Here is a 16,210-nt window from a genome sequence, read left to right as displayed (position 1 = left end):
CATTGGGATCAACCCCGTGGGACCTGCCCAGAACCATTGGGATCAACCCCGTGGGCCCTGCCCAGAACCATTGGGATCAACCCCGTGGGCCCTGCCCAGAACCATTGGGATCAACCCCGTGGGCCCTGCCCAGAACCATTGGGATCAACCCCGTGGGCCCTGCCCAGATCCATTGCGATCAACCCTGTGGGCCCTGCCCAGAACCATTGGGATCAACCCTGTGGGCCCTGCCCAGAACCATTGGGATCAACCCTGTGGGCCCTGCCCAGAACCATTGGGATCAACCCCGTGGGACCTGCCCAGAACCATTGTGATCAACCCCGTGGGACCTGCCTAGAACCATTGGGATCAACCCCGTGGGACCTGCCCAGAACCATTGGGATCAACCCTGTGGGACCTGCCCAGAACCATTGGGATCAACCCTGTGGGACCTGCCCAGAACCATTGTGATCAACCCTGTGGAACCTGCCCAGAACCATTGCGATCAACCCTGTGGGACCTGCCCAGAACCATTGGGATCAACCCCGTGGGACCTGCCCAGAACCATTGGGATCAACCCCGTGGGACCTGCCCAGAACCATTGGGATCAACCCTGCGGGACCTGCCCAGAACCATTGCGATCAACCCTGCGGGACCTGCCCAGAACCATTGGGATCAACCCTGTGGGACCTGCCCAGAACCATTGTGATCAACTCTGTGGGACCTGCCCAGAACCATTGGGATCTTCTACAAATCAGATGCATATTCGTGCGTTGTAGCGCGCATTGGATGAGTGTATTTTAATTCCCTATGTATGTATTGTATTTTTACTCTGCTTTTACTTTTATGGCCTTTCAGGCCGAAATAAAGTACTTTGAATTTGAAATGTAGTATGCACATATTTGAGCCAATGGACTTACTTGACTGTACCTGTAGTATGCGTGGTATTGCTCCTGTCAATTTAAGGGCATTTGATTGGAGTTTGGCCTCTTGGACAGAGGTGCAAAGTGTCTCCCTAGCAGGAATTTAACGTTCTGTCTGCCTGCTGGTGTGCTCTGCTTGCTTTCAGTGGCTGCTGCAAGCTCTAGATTGATTGTAAGACTGATACCTGCTCCACCATCTTTTCTTGTGGGTTGTCGGGTGTCTTTAGTGCTAGGTGAGTGGGTGAGTCGTAATCATTGGGCAATTAGGGCAGGTTTTGTTATTCCTGGTTCTCGAAAGGATTGCGGTTGATTAAGAAAAGGGGCCTGGTCATGTTAAATATTATTTGATGGATTCACTGGTAAAGTATATCTGTGCCAGTAACATGTGAGGCAAATTGAGTCCAAGGCACAGGAGCCTTTTGCAGAAGTATGTTTACCGTTTGCTGATTAAAGTTGGGCCTTTACCTCCATTGCTGGAAGTCTCGTTTCCAGAGAATGGTTGGACCTTGTTTATCTGCGGGGTATTCCCTCGGTTTGTGGCTCCGTTGTGTAGGACGTTTTGTTCTCAAAGTTTCATTGCTCCTAACTCAGGCCTTGGTTGAGTTTTGTTCTAGACACCCCTCTGTTTTCAGAGTGTGATCACCTCTTGAAGTAGCTCTCAAAGTTAATTTTTATTTCCGTGCTTGTTTCAGTGCTTTGCTTACTTCAAACTGTCATGTTGTAATTTCAGAACTTGATGTGACCTTTAATGAATGGGATCAGGAAGCGAGTGAGACCTGAAATGGTGCAGCCGAGTGGGAGTCCAGGCAGTGACTTCGATATAACTGGAGGAGCTTCATCCTTGGGGAGATCGGCGATGCTGCATCTTCCATCGGAGCTCGTCAACCATGAGGCCTTCCAGCGTCTCCTGGTGGAGAACCAGGACCTCCGAGGTAACACGGACTGCTGTACCACTGTCCCCTCAGAGCAAACACTCACAGCCCCAGGGTTGCTGTACCACTGTCCCCTCAGAGCGAACACTCACAGCCCCAGGGTTGCTGTAGCACTGTGCCCTCAAAGCGAACACTCACAGCCCCAGGGTTGCTGTACCACTGTCCCCTCAGAGCGAACACTCACATCCCCAGGGTTGCTGTGCCACTGTGCCCTCAGAGCGAACACTCACAGCCCCAGGGTTGCTGTACCACTGTCCCCTCAGAGCGAACACTCACAGCCCCAGGGTTGCTGGTACCACTGTCCCCTCAGGGCGAACACTCACAGCCCCAGGGTTGCTGGTACTACTGTCCCCTCAGGGCGAACACTCACAGCCCCAGGGTTGCTCTACCGTTGCCACCTCAGAGCGAACACTCGCAGCCCCAGGGTTGCTGGTACCACTGCCACCTCAGAGCGAAGACTCACAGCCCCAGGGTTGCTGGTACCGTTGCCACCTCAGAGCGAAGACTCACAGCCCCAGGGTTGCTGTACCGTTGCCACCTCACAGAGAACACTCACAGCCCCAGGGTTGCTGGTACCACTGTCGCTGGTATCACATATTCGTCATCACCCTCCTTGTCTTTGGCAGAGGCCGTGCACCAGAGTAAACTAGGAGTTACGAGTGAGTTGACTATGAACCCAGTTTGTTCCCTGTTGTCACCACCCTCCTTGTCTTTGGCAGAGGCCCTGCACCAGAGTAACCGCATGCTGCGCGAACGCTGCAGCGAGTTTGTGCACTTCCAGGCCAACCAGAAGGAAGAGAAGGAGTTCCTCATGCAGAAGTTCTCAGAAGCGCGTCAGACTGTGGAGAAGCTGCGTGCGGAGAGTGCCAGTCTGCGGGCGCAGTGGGATGAGCACTCCAAAGTGCAGATGAAAAGCCCAAAGCAGGTAAAGCTGTGCGTACGGCAGGTGATGTGCCCCGACAATACTGGGGTGATTAAACCATGTCTCTATCCCTGTGCCACTCAATGATAGACTAAAAGATGGAACAAAATGCTGCTGCGTACTCACTCTTGGCTGTCCTGTTTACAGACGTGTATTGCAGTGAGAGAGACCGCAGGGATTCCGTGCACAAATGATGAGATCGGGACAGGGCAGACTGCCGAAGCTTCTTTGGTAAGATCCTGCACACACACAAAGTTGAATTTAGTGAGTCATCCTTAAGTCCTTTTGCACCCCCTGCAAGCCCCACACTGAGTCCACATCACTGGGAACAAGGCAAGGAAAGGTGCTGCTCTTGTGAGCTGGACTTCAAACCTAAAAAGTTACCAAAAGGCAATTCCTAGGCAGTGCGCTTGCCTGGAGAAAGGTGTTTTTATTCCCTTCTCAATACAATTGATGATCGTATGTGGACACTCTTCTAGGGGGTAGTGTGGTCGAGCAGTTAGACATCTGTTGCACACGGGTCAATAAGGAGATCCATTCCAACTTACAAAAACAGCACGCATCTTTATGTATCTTTAGGCACTAAGATAATCAAAGTTGGGTTTGTAGATTTCGAGGTATGAATTTTTACAGTTTTTAAAAAAAATCAACACATTACAGTTTCGATCGCGGTAATGTTATCCTATGGCGGAAAGACATACACTGCATACAGGTACTACACCGCCACTCATGGGACCAATCTCCTGGACTTTTATTTCCAAGGCAGCACTCACCGGTCACCTTGAGCAGCACTGGGGCAGCAGGTGTCGAGGGGCTTTTCAGGGTCTGGTTCCACGTGTAAGTGAGTGGGGATTGATCCGGTCACAAAGAGGCTGCAAGCTTGGAATGGGGGACCAGTCTGGCTGTACCAACAAGGGGGTTCAGTTCTCAAGATGCTGGGGACGTAGGGGCACCTTTAGTCCTCTTCCCCATTGTGAGAAAGTGGCTCTGTTTATACTGGACAAAGTAAGGTACAAGGTGTATAGAGTCCACCATCCCCAGAGGTATAACAGAGGTTAAAGCCAGGTGTGATCTTACACTCTAAAGTGGTAGCTTGGTCGAGCAGTAATGCAGTATCGGAGGCCAGTGTAAAGCATTTGATGTACACATTAAGTCAGCAAAAGGATTCACACACTCAAACTGAACTGTACCACCCAGCACCTACCCGCACTCCGTCTCCGAACCACCTACTGTTCCACAAAACACAGATGGCTGATTGAGGCGAAGTAAAAAGGATGGACTAGTTAAAGTGAAAAGAAGCACAAAGGGCTGATTGAGTTGTTTCTCCAATGCTGTCCAAGCTTCTGGTTTTTATATGGTTCCTTCCCCAGCATCTTGTTCTGAGGAAACGTTGCCGGAGTCCCCTCTTACTCAGGTTGGACACCGTCCATCTGGTTCATACTCTGCTTAAATTGACTCTAGTGTCAGTATTGCACTGATGGCTTAGAGAGAAGTAGGGTTGGTTGAAACCACCATATATGCTATTGTTTACATAGATTATAATGTTGACAGTTAATCACGCAAAGAACTGTAGTGAGAGGTGCGTATTTTAGGTCTCGCCTAGGCAGCGCTTGCACCGTCTCTCCGAGGCGTGCTGTATTCAGGATACGGGCTTTAAAAGCTCCGCCCGTTTTTAAGGACTGACCCGGTTACATGTGTTACTCGGAGCTTGTGAGCACTGTTTCTTTCTTTAACCTGGACCACTCGAGACCAGTGCTCGTGGTTTACAGAGCTCTGCTGTAAACAGGGCTGTAAATCCTGCTCTTATCTTGCCACGTTTGCTGTGCATTCAAAGACTGAGGTCTGTTTTGGCTGCAGCGGCCTCCTTCACCCTCCTGCTTTTGAAACGCTCGGCCTGGCGTCCCCGTCCCTAACATCCTGTACTATGTGTGCCTGTGTAGTTATGCACTACACTTTTCTCTCCTTTCATATCATTAGTGAACTAGTATGTTGTCGTGAAAGGCTCACCTGTCCCTGGCATTCTGAAAAATCCAGCGTTTAGTCTTGCTCCTAAACGCTGACAAACATCCCCTCTGTCTCGTGATAAAATGAAGCCTTCATCTTTATTCGTTTAATCTTCAATACAAACAAAAACTACCTGCGAAAAATGAAAGCCATTTGGGTTGAACATCTCTGCTTATTTCCATATTTGCTGTTTCAAAATAGTAGAGCGAGCCCGTTTGCTCCATTTCTTTTCTCGTAAAAAAAATCAGCATTATCATTAATATTGCAGCTACTTTCATCTGTTGTTCATCAACCCGTGACTGAGCAAACGTTTTTGAACCCCTTGCATTTGTATTAATTTTCTCTGAAATGTATTAATCTGTCTTGACTTGTGCCCTCGAGCTAAAAAAAAAGACCGAGCTCTTGCATGCTTCGTGCGCTGTATAACCATGATAAATAAATGTATGAATGTCAGCACATCAATAAGAAATACAAATATCTAGTACTTGTTTTCTGAGCACAAGAAAACAAGCATTTGCAATGCAATAAGTCTCGCATTTGTCAAAGTTTGAGCTATTCGTTTTGTAAATGACAATGCCTTTAACTAATGTGTTGTGAAAACTGCAAGCCATGCGTAAACATGCACTTTGTACTTATAGTCCTTGCTTACGAGAACCAAAGCTGACAGTAAAAGAGGCGCAGTTGTGACACCTATTGCATTGCTAATGCTTGTTAAATGTGCTAACTGTGGAATTAATCAATGAAAATTATTTCAACGTATTGATACAAAGGCTAAAAGAATAGCTAGTTTATAAATAAAAACCGTTTTGATAGTCGATGATCAGAAAATATGGTGACTGGTTCAACGCTGATTTATTGTTGATTAGATTGGAGTTTGTCTGGGTGTCTCTCCACGCTGTTTGTTGTGGTCCACTGTTTCCTGACCGTGTTTCTGTACTCTATTATCCGGGTGTCTCTCCACGCTGTTTGATGTTTTGGTTTTGTGTTCATTGACCGTGTGTCCTTACTCTTTTGTCTGGGTGTCTCTCCTCGCTGTTTGATGTTGTGGTTTTGTGTTCATTGACCGTGTGTCCTTACTCTTTTGTCTGGGTGTCTCTCCACGCTGTTTGATGTTGTGGTTTTGTGTTCCTTGACCGTTTCTGTACTCTTTTGTCTGGGTGTCTCTCCACGCGGTTTGATATTGTGGTCTATTGTTACCTGATCGTGTTTCTATACTCTTTGTCTGGTGGATCTCATTTTGTCTGAGAATATTTTTTGATCCTTGGCCGATCAGGGGCTGACTCGCTCGGTTTGATCCAAAATCAGTAGTTTCTGTGATAATCATTGATTTTCTGGTCATGTTCTTATTTCTAGTTGTAGTTTAGCTCTCCCCTTAGCAGGATCTCTTTGGCATTTGGAGTGATTGGTGGTTGGTTCTCCCTGTCCATGGACTGTTCATTGATTGCTAATGTTATTACTGACTCATTGGCAATATTAATGTATTTAATTGTACTGTAGATTTGTCTTGTCGGGGTGTCTTTGGCTCCTGGACTTGATTGTTGTCTGCTTGTCCTTGCTCTTAGAGTGTTGATCGCTGGCAGTATTATTGTACCGCGCAGTAGCATTCTCTGTAAGCATTCTTGCATAGAGCTCCCTTCTCAGGATGTCTGTGGTCCGTGGACCAACGATTGGATGGCTAACCAATCATTTATTGATTAGTGATTGCTAATTTCTGAGGTTGTCGTTGAGTTACTGCCCACGGTTTAAAAACTATGAGAATTAAAGTGAGAAAATGTGAGTAAGCCGTGGAACACCAAGATGAGTTTGAGATTGTGTGACTGCCATTAAAGGGAGGTTCTGTCAGTCTTTTACTCATCACTGGTGTAGTGTTTGGCTGGTTCTAGAGACTGACCCTCTGCATTGGTTCATATGGAGGCCTGGTTTGGATTCTTGGATACAGAGTCTTGGGTACTATTAGACACGGTCCATAGCGAGACCACTGAAATACAGAATCTTTTAAACCCCAGCTCTGCATCTGAGCTGCCCAGCTATGCATGTGTACATTGAGAGTCTGAGGTGGCATGGTTGGCAGGAGAGTCTGAGGTGGCACGGTGGGCAGGAGTACAAAGGGTTGGGATTCTACCCTGAGCGACTGAATATGGTTAGACTTATTGCAAGCATCCTCCAGCCACCTTTTCTGTGTTTGATTCCCTGGAGAGAAAACAGACAGAATGAGGACTAAAATTCCTGAATGAAATGGCAGCATGCGAAAGGCTGCAGAGTTGAGCAGAAGCACCCTCTATGCCCTGAAGGTCTGAGTAGAAGAGCAATAAGAATGGCTTCAGTAGAGCAAGTTGAACAATAACTTCAGAAAGTAGTCTGTCATTTAAAGGGCCTGAAACCGCCTCCTTGTAGAAGGCAGACAGTAGAGAAAAGGTTGATGAATGATTTTAGCTTTGCTGACTCGTACATGTGTTTTGCAGATGCCTAACATTAAAGTAGAAAGACATGTTCTACAACCATTCAGAGTATTGGTGAGCTGTGATGGCAGTATGTGTTGCCAGTTATTGAATGAAGATTGGTAATTTGTTTTTTGCTAAATTTGTTTAGTTTTTGTCCTGTTGATAATCGATAATCTGTGATCGTTGATTGGTTGTGGAGCTCGCATCTCTGCATTATTAGGACTTGTTGGTCAGTGATAATCTAGTTGTATAAAGTGCTTCTTAGTTCTGTCAACAATTGCTGGTGCTGTTGCTTGTTTAATTCTACAGTGTGGGATTGTTGAGCAGTGACCGACTTTGTCTGTCAATTGCACTGTTGAGGGCTGATGGTCGATGTTGACTAAACGCGCTCTTTGTCACCGCTCAGGATAGTTGATCTAATGGTGGGATATTTGGTTGCGTTTATCTACAGTGGAGGATTGCAGGTCATCATGTCTGGTTGTGTTGCTGAAGTCTTCGTTCTGTGGAGAATTAGTAGCCAAACGATTTTGTGAATGCGTCACTTACCTCGGTTTTATAAATGATGGCGATCAATGATTGTCTGACTGTTTCTAAAGTCTTGGTTGAGAACTGGTGGCCAGTGATTGGCTGGGTGTGTTTATGTAACTCAAGTGTTGAAAGCTGTTGACCTGTGACTGGCTTGTTCAGTTTCTTGTCTCTCTGTTTTTAGGGGCTGTTGGCCAGTCAATGGCTGGAGTTTTCATCTGTCTGTCAGCGTGTGGATCAGTGATTGGGCGAATCCGTTGCACATCATTTTGAATGCAAGATATTGGTGATCTGTTAATGGCGGGTGTTCTGCCTCTCTCTGTACTGTTGCCTATTGCTGATCAATGACTGACTTTGATGTCTTGTTCGTCTTTCAGTACCTTTTTAAGGACTTGTGATCAGTGATTGGATCAAATGAGGACTTGTTTCTGTGTATTTGGGTTTGTTGCTACATCATTGACTGTCAGTGTTGCTTATATCTGTGCACGCTTGAGGGTTACTGATAAGTGATTGGCTGGTTGTGCCTGTATACAGGATGACGGCACTCCGGAGACGTCGCTGGCTTCCTATAACACTATCACTCCAAGCATGTTTGCGTGCTCGAGGCTGCAGGGGACACACTTGGAATCGTTGACTGCCGGGGCACAGGTGAGAGTGTTAAGGCCATCGTAACCAGGACGACCGTAGGTATGTGGAATCTAGGAGTGGGATTAGCTCTGCCCAGTTTACTTTCTCAATAGGGCTGATCAGGTGCAGTTGAGCCCTGCCATCCACATTCAGCTGGGCAGGATGAAGACTGTCGTGGGTATCTTATTTCCAGAAGCAGCCGCAGCTGACAGTGTAAGGACCACAGCAAATCTTTTTCCGTGCAGCCTCGACTACTCCGAGCAAGAGATGCAGAGATGGTGCAGGAGGGTGCTTGCCCGCTGCTGTGGTGGTCTGTCAAGAGCTGGTGTGGTAGGGCATGGGCATGGTGTGCCTGTGGAGGAGCTTCTGCCCTCTGTTGACCTGGTAGAGGCTGCTGTCCGGCCTGGCGGCAGAGGAGATCTCACCCTTTGGAGTTGAATCTCTCCTAGCCGGATGTGCTGTAGAGGAAGAAGGTGTGTTGTAGCATGTCTGTAGAGCGGAGGTTACTTGCACCTCTTCTGCATCTGCAGGATGCTCATGAACTCTTGATTGCTGCATGTCTCTGTGTTTCTGTTCTCTTGGACAGCGTGCTCAGCGCAGATGCCTGCTTGAATTCTGACTAAATGTTTGCCTCTTCCTGTAATCATCAGGTGGCAGAAGGTGGCACAGACTTCACACGACTGCTGAAAGAGAGGAAAGAGCAGCTGGAAGAGAATGTCAAGCAACTTCAAGAAAACAACCAGACACTCGAAAAAGAAAAGAGCGACCTACTCGCGGCATACGAAGAGCTTCAGACGAAACTGGCACAAAGTCCTCCTGGGGAAGTGGGCACTGGAGTTGAGGTAAGAAGCCATGAATGACGGTGCAAAGGGAGTAGGTGTGTGTGCCTGATTGAACGCGTGCATGTGTGAGAGACACCAAAGTGCCTGTGTAGGAAGCATATTTGTAAGTTCACCATGCATGCATGTGTGTGAGGGTAGAAGTGTGTCTGAGCTTTTAGTATAGGGCATGTGTAGACTTGGTTCGATGAGCCTCTGCACTTGACTCGTTGAGACCTGGGTGAGTACACAGCCTCCTCCGCCTCTAGGTGACTAGAATGTACTTTTCGGGTGAGTGAAACAGGGAATGAGAAGTGTTTACAAAGGTTTCTCACTTGCTGTCTTTCTCCATGTCCCCGCTCCGTCACTCCTTTATTTTAGTGTGATTTTGTACTTTGTGGTATGTTGATGACATCACCATGTTTTGTGGGGTTTAAAAATGTAAATTTAATGATAATACTTGTAAAGCGCACTGTTACCCCATCTCAGGGTGTCCTGGCGCTGAAGACCGTTGGGGAACCCGTCCTGGCTTTCCCTGTGAGATGGTCCCTTCTGGGTAACTCCAAGGTGAGACCAGGCATCCCCGGCGTCTGTGGGGGGCCGTTGTAGAGATGAGGCAAGCTTTATGCCCAGAGTTGCCGAGTGTGATCCCTGATTAGAGTAGGCACCGAGGCGAGAATTATCGAGTCCGTTGACCCTGGTCCACGACCCTGCAGTGTCAGGAATTGAACCCTTGTCCCGGGTCGTTCTCTGCTTCCGGGTCTGCCGCCTCTAACCAGTGAGCCACACCACTCCACATTCATGATTCTTTTCCTTTGACGTGCTGCATATAAAGGAAAAAAGGACACAGCTCCTACTGATTGAGGTAGCTTCCCAAACAGCTTTGCCTTCCCCTCTCTTGGCTCCATAAAGCAGAAGATTGAGTGATCAAACCCAAGAGTGGCATGATTCATTGTCTCGATAGAATATTACAGCAAGATTATTGTAACAATGCATGCAAAATTATTGGGTGACGGGGCAGATACTGCTTTTAGACTGTTGCTTTAGGGAGGAAATTGGTTTATACTCGCATTTTACTCTGTTTAGCTTTGTGTTTGCAGCATGTGTGGTTGTGGATACACGCATTCTGCATATTCCTGCCATTTATTGCTGGGCTTGGACATTATCACATGTTTATGTAAAGAAACGTCCAGCCACAGGACATGCTGCGACTCCTCCCTTGGTGAACAATGCGCGTGTGCACCAACTCCATTCGTTTTCTGCACTCAAGTTCGGATGTGACCAACATTGTAACACGAGCCTCGCTTCTTTTTTCGCCCTAACTGCGCAACTTTTTAAGACTGACTCTTGATAACAGTCACCATGCAGTCGACCTCTATTTTACTATTCTCCCAGCGGCACTACCACTCTACTCCCACAGACTGCGCTTTGAAGCCCTGGTAGCTGATGCTTCCCCTACCCCTCCAAAAAAAAAGGATAGCAAGCACCTGAACACAACCTGCAAGTGGTGCAATGTTCCAATGGCTGGCGTAGTGCCAGTTTTGTTGGCTTGCTGTCAATATATATATATATATATATATATATATATATATATATATATATATATATATATATATATAATTTTATTATTTCATAGGAACATAACCACCACATCTGGTAAATCCTGATTGACACTAAAAGAAAATACAATAGTATTACAGACATGATGGCAATTCACTGCTACCACACCTGAGCAGTTCTCCACATGAGAATTACAGTGAACCTAACCCAAGTCATTTCCACCATTTGCCCCTGAGGTACAACATTTTACTGGGGGAAATGGAGTCACTTTTGAAGCGCATCCCTGAGATCTACAGAAAGAGTGGAGGAGCTAGTCGCTGAGGGAAAGATTAAGCATAAAGACAGAGATCAGGAAGTCCAAGGGCTACCAGCAGTCTGTCTACTTCTTCCCGTACCACAACAACTGGCTGACCAAGAGCAGCAGCAGGCAACTGCCTCGCATACACTCGGAGCTCCAACATGCTTGGCAGCGCAGGGTTCAATATAAATGCAAAGCCGTCCCACCGTCCTACCCAACAGATCCAGCCCTTTTTGGACTGGATGTGAAACACAGTTACAGGGAAAACCTAACCAGCAGAGGGTGATGTATTCCAGCAGTTTCTGTCTCTTTCTGTCTGCGAACAGTAATACCTGTAATAAAGCCCTTGCGTATCCTGGCATCCTGTATTGCACTTGTGCAGCACAGCAGATTACACATGCGCCCACTCCAAATGCATCTCGCAAGACAGCACTCTGCGCTGTCTGTGGTCTGTAGAGCACAAAAGGCATGTTGCTTCGTTGGCCTTTTTTGACGGGAGTCAGAGGGACGTCATGTCGATTGAACCACATCGAAACACGTGTTGATTCGTATTTCGGAAAAGAGGGCTGACAAATATCCATATTTAAGGTTGCTGCTCCTTAACGATCCACAATTACTGCTGGTGCAAGTGGGAGGCCATTGAGCTACCACGTTCTTGGACTGTGGACTAAAGAACCAAGTTTAAATTTAATTCTCTAAAGGGTCCATTATCTGAATATCAAATTTCTGAAGATGGTCTAGCAGATTTAAACTACATTAGACCGAAACGTCGACAACCACGCCTATTTTCTGTTTCACTGGATTCAAGGACATGTCTGTTTAGTCGGTCACATTTTCCTATAAATGTACTGAAAAGGTGTTCACAACTGCAACAATGAGATTTTTGTAATATTGTAATTTCTGGTTGCATAGTATTTTTCTATGGAATATTTCTTATCTTTTGTACCCTTTATAAAAAAAAATGCCGATATAAATGTATTTTTTGAATACATATACCTGTATTGAAAAAATTATTCAGAAGATTTGCCTGTATGGAAATAATTGAAATTGCATCTAAAGAAATTGAATTGTAAGCTACTGGATAGAGCTTATTAACATTGAATGCAGAGGGTCCCGGCCAGCGGCGTTGACTAGCGGTCCGCGGCCGCAGATAAAGATTAGTCACCCTCCGCAGCTGCCCGTTCGGGAGCCTGTTTGTTCCCCCGGGAATACCAGATTCACCGGGGGAGGTGATTATGATTGGTACCGGGCGAGAGATTATGGATCAAACGGAGCACGAGCCATCGCTGAGGACCATATTGGCAGAGATTGGGGCATTTCATTCGCACATGGATGCCTTGGTGCACAAACTGGATATAAGCCTATCTGAGATGTTGTTTGAGGAACTGGACCCTGCCCCACTGTTAAAACTGCAATTTCAAGCCACAGCCATTTTGGTTCGGGGCAAGGACCCCGTGAGGGAACAAGTGTCGAAACCCTCAGATGGTGCTCTGGAGGACTTTATTCCCAAGGTCATGAGCGTATCGCTAAACCTTCCATCACTATTGACTTTGGATATATCGAAAGACGTTCCCCTCCCGGAGACTTTTGTTGTTGACTCTTCTTCCATCTTGTGGTCGTCTTATCCCTCCTTGGTGATTATACTATTCCGGGAAAAGATACATCGGGACTATCCATCTAGGAGGGAGCGTTTTTTGTGCGGCTGAAGTTCTCGTGGACTCACTGACTACGAGTAGTAACAGATTGATTTTTGACGAATTCCTTCTCCTCTGAGTCCTTTGTATGCATATTGGTCTTGCTGGGAGGGGTTCACGTGATGGTTCAGAGGGGTCAAGGTTGAGATTCATTTGACCGGGCGGTTGGAGTGGCTTACATGGGTGTTCGACCTGCTACTGTTGGACTTACATGAGGTAGGGTGGTGTATTACGGTGCCCCCAAATTTTCTTCTATTACGGTTTTTGACACACATGTATTTTCACGATAGGGGGTGCCGGTTTCTGGCGGGGGAAGTAAGGGGGCTGGGAGCCCATACGAATATGCCCTCCTCCATTCTTTCTCTTTTTCAATCTTTGGAACTTAGGTAGTTGGGGCGACAGGCACGCTGCTAGTTGGGGTTAGGCGACAGCCATGTGCAGGGTGGGGGGATGGGCATATTATTTTCTTTGTTTGTTTTCCTCTCTTGGTTTCTCTTTTCTTAATCTTTCTTGGTCTTTTCTTCTCGTTATTGTCGGTAACATACCCTGTTATCTTCTAATTTCCAATGTCCGGTGGTCACGCTTCTTCTATTATCCTGCTTAGGTGTGTGGGCGGGATTGGATGGATTGTGCTTCAACTGTGTTCTGATTGTTTGGTTACAATGGCTATTTTGTATCTACCAACACAGGCGCGTCAGGGATTCTTCGGCTGCGCCGAGTCTATCCTGTTAAAGTATCTGTCCAATCTGTTAGTGGTTTATGAATGTATGACGCCGGATGTATCTATTTCCTTTCTTGTTTGAAATAAATAAAAAGATATATAAAAAAAAAACATTGAATGCAGAAATCACTATGAATATGTGGCTTAACCAATCCCTTGGAGGCACCTGTACCTGATAATATTTGATTTGCTCAAGCCTCCAAGGGTGTATTGGGTTCCCCACTTCCCCTAACATTAAATGTTCCAGTGAGTGGCAAAGTTGTTTGAGGACGTACAGGCTCATAGTCACTATATTATCGAACGGGAGCAAAGTCCCATGGTCGCTGGCCTTCTGACTTCAGTTCAGCTGATGTCCTCGTTTGAGCTGGTTTGAAGGTGTTGGTTTTGGCTTTAAAGAAACTTGCTTAGCTTCTGATAAGTTTTTAAAGAGGTGGCTAAAAGGTGGAAGCGTGCTAGACCTTTTTTGGGGTCCTCGAACAGAAGTTACTGGGCCTCATCTTGTTTTGGGTCCATCATTTACCACCACTGCCCCCAGACCGCGATAGGCCAAGAGACTCCCGTTTTGCAGTTGACAGTGAAGTCGAGCAGTTAAGGATGACCGTAGCGGATGGGGAGGTTAAAAACTCAGATTCATTGAAATGCGGTGACCGGATGGTGCTTTGCTTTAGAAAAAGTGAATATCTTTATTAAAAGGTAGGACTGTTACAATAAAGATGCAGAATGCAGCTGTGGCCTGCAGGCTGAGATGTGTACCATACTTTGTCCTCGATTCTATTAACACTGGCGCTGGCTCCTGATGGCCTGGGTGCTTGGTGTGGGTAGACTCTCTTGTAACTTCCGAGGCCCTTGAGTCTGTAGGGTGATTTAAAATCACACAGAGGGGCCTCCGCGGAGTGGAAGGGATCCAGTGTATTGACGCTGGACCCAGCTCGGTGTGTGGGCACAACGGAGCTACCAAACGGATGAAATGGAAGGTGCGACTCCTAAAAAGAGGGACGAGCCAGACATAAAGGTTTTGCTCCAAACATGTTAAAATCCATAAGGGGCACAGTATAAGAGTTGTAAATCACTGGAATCCCACTTAGTTGACAGCCCGGCTGGTAATCCCCTCAAGTGATCAGAGGCACCCAGCACAGTAGGTGGTCCCAATAGTGGAATCTGGTCTTTTAGGGCTGGGTACTGAGAGGAATATTAAACTTGCACAGTAAGCACTAGAAAGGCGGTTCAAACACTCCTCTCAAGTTTTTTTCCGGTGAGCTCCAGTGTGACTTCTGGAGGACCGTCAACTGATGCTCAGGGATATTTCCAGGAAGGTGCCTGATTGGAGGTCTAGGAGATGACGCCTCAAACGAGAGGACAGTTTGTGTATTTGTGGTATGTGATGTGTTGTGTTTGTGTATACATACTTCACATAAAAGTGTGTGTGTGTGTTTTGTAATGGCATTTTGCTTTCACCTCTGTCCTGAAGAATTAAAGTCTCTGTTAGCCACAGTGTTTGTGTCGGCGAGGACCACTTGGTAAGTTTCTCCAACACTGCCAACAGAACGCGGAGCAGTGACACCTTGGGATGTAGTGTGGGAGATCTCGTGCAGACTGCGTTGCTGGACTGGTTGCCCTTGCATGTGTGTGGACAGAGGGCAGAGTGTTTTGCATTTTCTTTGTTGTGGTCCCATTGTAGGGGTCAACTTACCTACCTGAGGAGTCTAAGGCACATGGACGGGCAAAGCGAGGGTGCTTTCAAGTTTTGCCTTTCACTGGGCACTGTGTGTTTTTGGTGCCAGCATAAAGTGCTGTGCTTGCCAGGATTTGCACTGTTCTGGAGCTTCGAGCTGGTCTTCCATATCTGGTCATCCTGCTCGTCAACTCTCCTCTCTCGTGCTGTTTCTTTAGAAATGTTTTGATTTCAAGGGGTGTTGTCAAAACCTATAATGTAAACCAACATAAACCCCCTATATCTCGGTTAATCTCTTTGTTGATGTAATAAAACATCTGCGCTATCATGGGATTGCTGTGGTTAGCAAAGGATTACCTTGCACTCCTGTCAGTTGTTTCGGAGAATCCCTCACCTTGCTTTGCCGTTTACCACAGGCAAAGAATTGTTTAGTAACCATTTCACTTTTTTCTGCAGAATGCCACCGATCTGGAGTGTGTGGGCGACAGGTGAGACTCCATTTACCGATCTGTGACCACCTAATCTTCTACGATAGAACTAACCATGTCGCCACCTCATGTCTGTCTCACCTTACAATACATTATCCACTTTTATAACCAGGCCAGGTCACACCTTCCCATACAGCGCACCTCGTTTGTCATCTCGCTTAGAGCCTTTCTATGCCATGTTGCCGCATCATCAGTGGTTCCACCTCTTCCAGATTACCTCACGTGGCCAACTCTTTCTTTAGGCCTCACCTCAACTATCTCCTTCAGAATTCACCTTTCACTTGTCCCCTCTAAAGTACCTCGCCCATGTCCCATCTTGCTTTAAAGCGTACCTGACCCAGAGCACATTCTCTTTCACAAATATCTTCAACCAGACCAGTTTCCCCACTATGAAGTGCTTTATTCAAATTGCCAGGCTGCACCTTGCGCCTGTCCCCTGCTCTTCGGGCCACACCTCGCCATATCTCCTGGTCCTCAAGATATCACCACGGCCATCTCTTCTCCTTTCTCAGGAGTGTCCTTGACCATGTGACCATGTCATCCATGGCTGCACCTTATTCATGTCTCCCTCATTCTTCTTCTCCTCCTCCATGGAGGCATTCGGGC

General features: G+C 46.8%; 1 protein-coding gene across 3 annotated transcripts in view; it reads left to right on the top strand.

Annotated features, from left to right (window-relative positions):
- Window positions 1-16,210, top strand: part of IKBKG (inhibitor of nuclear factor kappa B kinase regulatory subunit gamma) — a 140,420-nt gene that overhangs the window by 38,354 nt on the left and 85,856 nt on the right. For 2 of the 3 annotated variants that reach the window (XM_086940167.1, XM_086940166.1), the window contains exons 2-7: window positions 1,633-1,834; window positions 2,554-2,759; window positions 2,904-2,987; window positions 8,261-8,374; window positions 9,004-9,195; window positions 15,573-15,604. In XM_086940167.1, coding sequence (XP_086796293.1) covers window positions 1,651-1,834; window positions 2,554-2,759; window positions 2,904-2,987; window positions 8,261-8,374; window positions 9,004-9,195; window positions 15,573-15,604 — 812 coding nt within the window. In that variant the 5' untranslated portion in view covers window positions 1,633-1,650. The remainder of the gene's footprint in view (window positions 1-1,632; window positions 1,835-2,553; window positions 2,760-2,903; window positions 2,988-8,260; window positions 8,375-9,003; window positions 9,196-15,572; window positions 15,605-16,210) is intronic. The other variant, XM_086940168.1, reaches the window with a different exon arrangement.

Source organism: Lissotriton vulgaris, chromosome 10 (assembly GCF_964263255.1).
Source record: "Lissotriton vulgaris chromosome 10, aLisVul1.2, whole genome shotgun sequence".
NCBI lineage: Eukaryota > Metazoa > Chordata > Amphibia > Caudata > Salamandridae > Lissotriton > Lissotriton vulgaris.
Note: the sequence above shows the minus strand (reverse complement) of the source record. Positions and strands in the feature narration are given on the sequence as shown.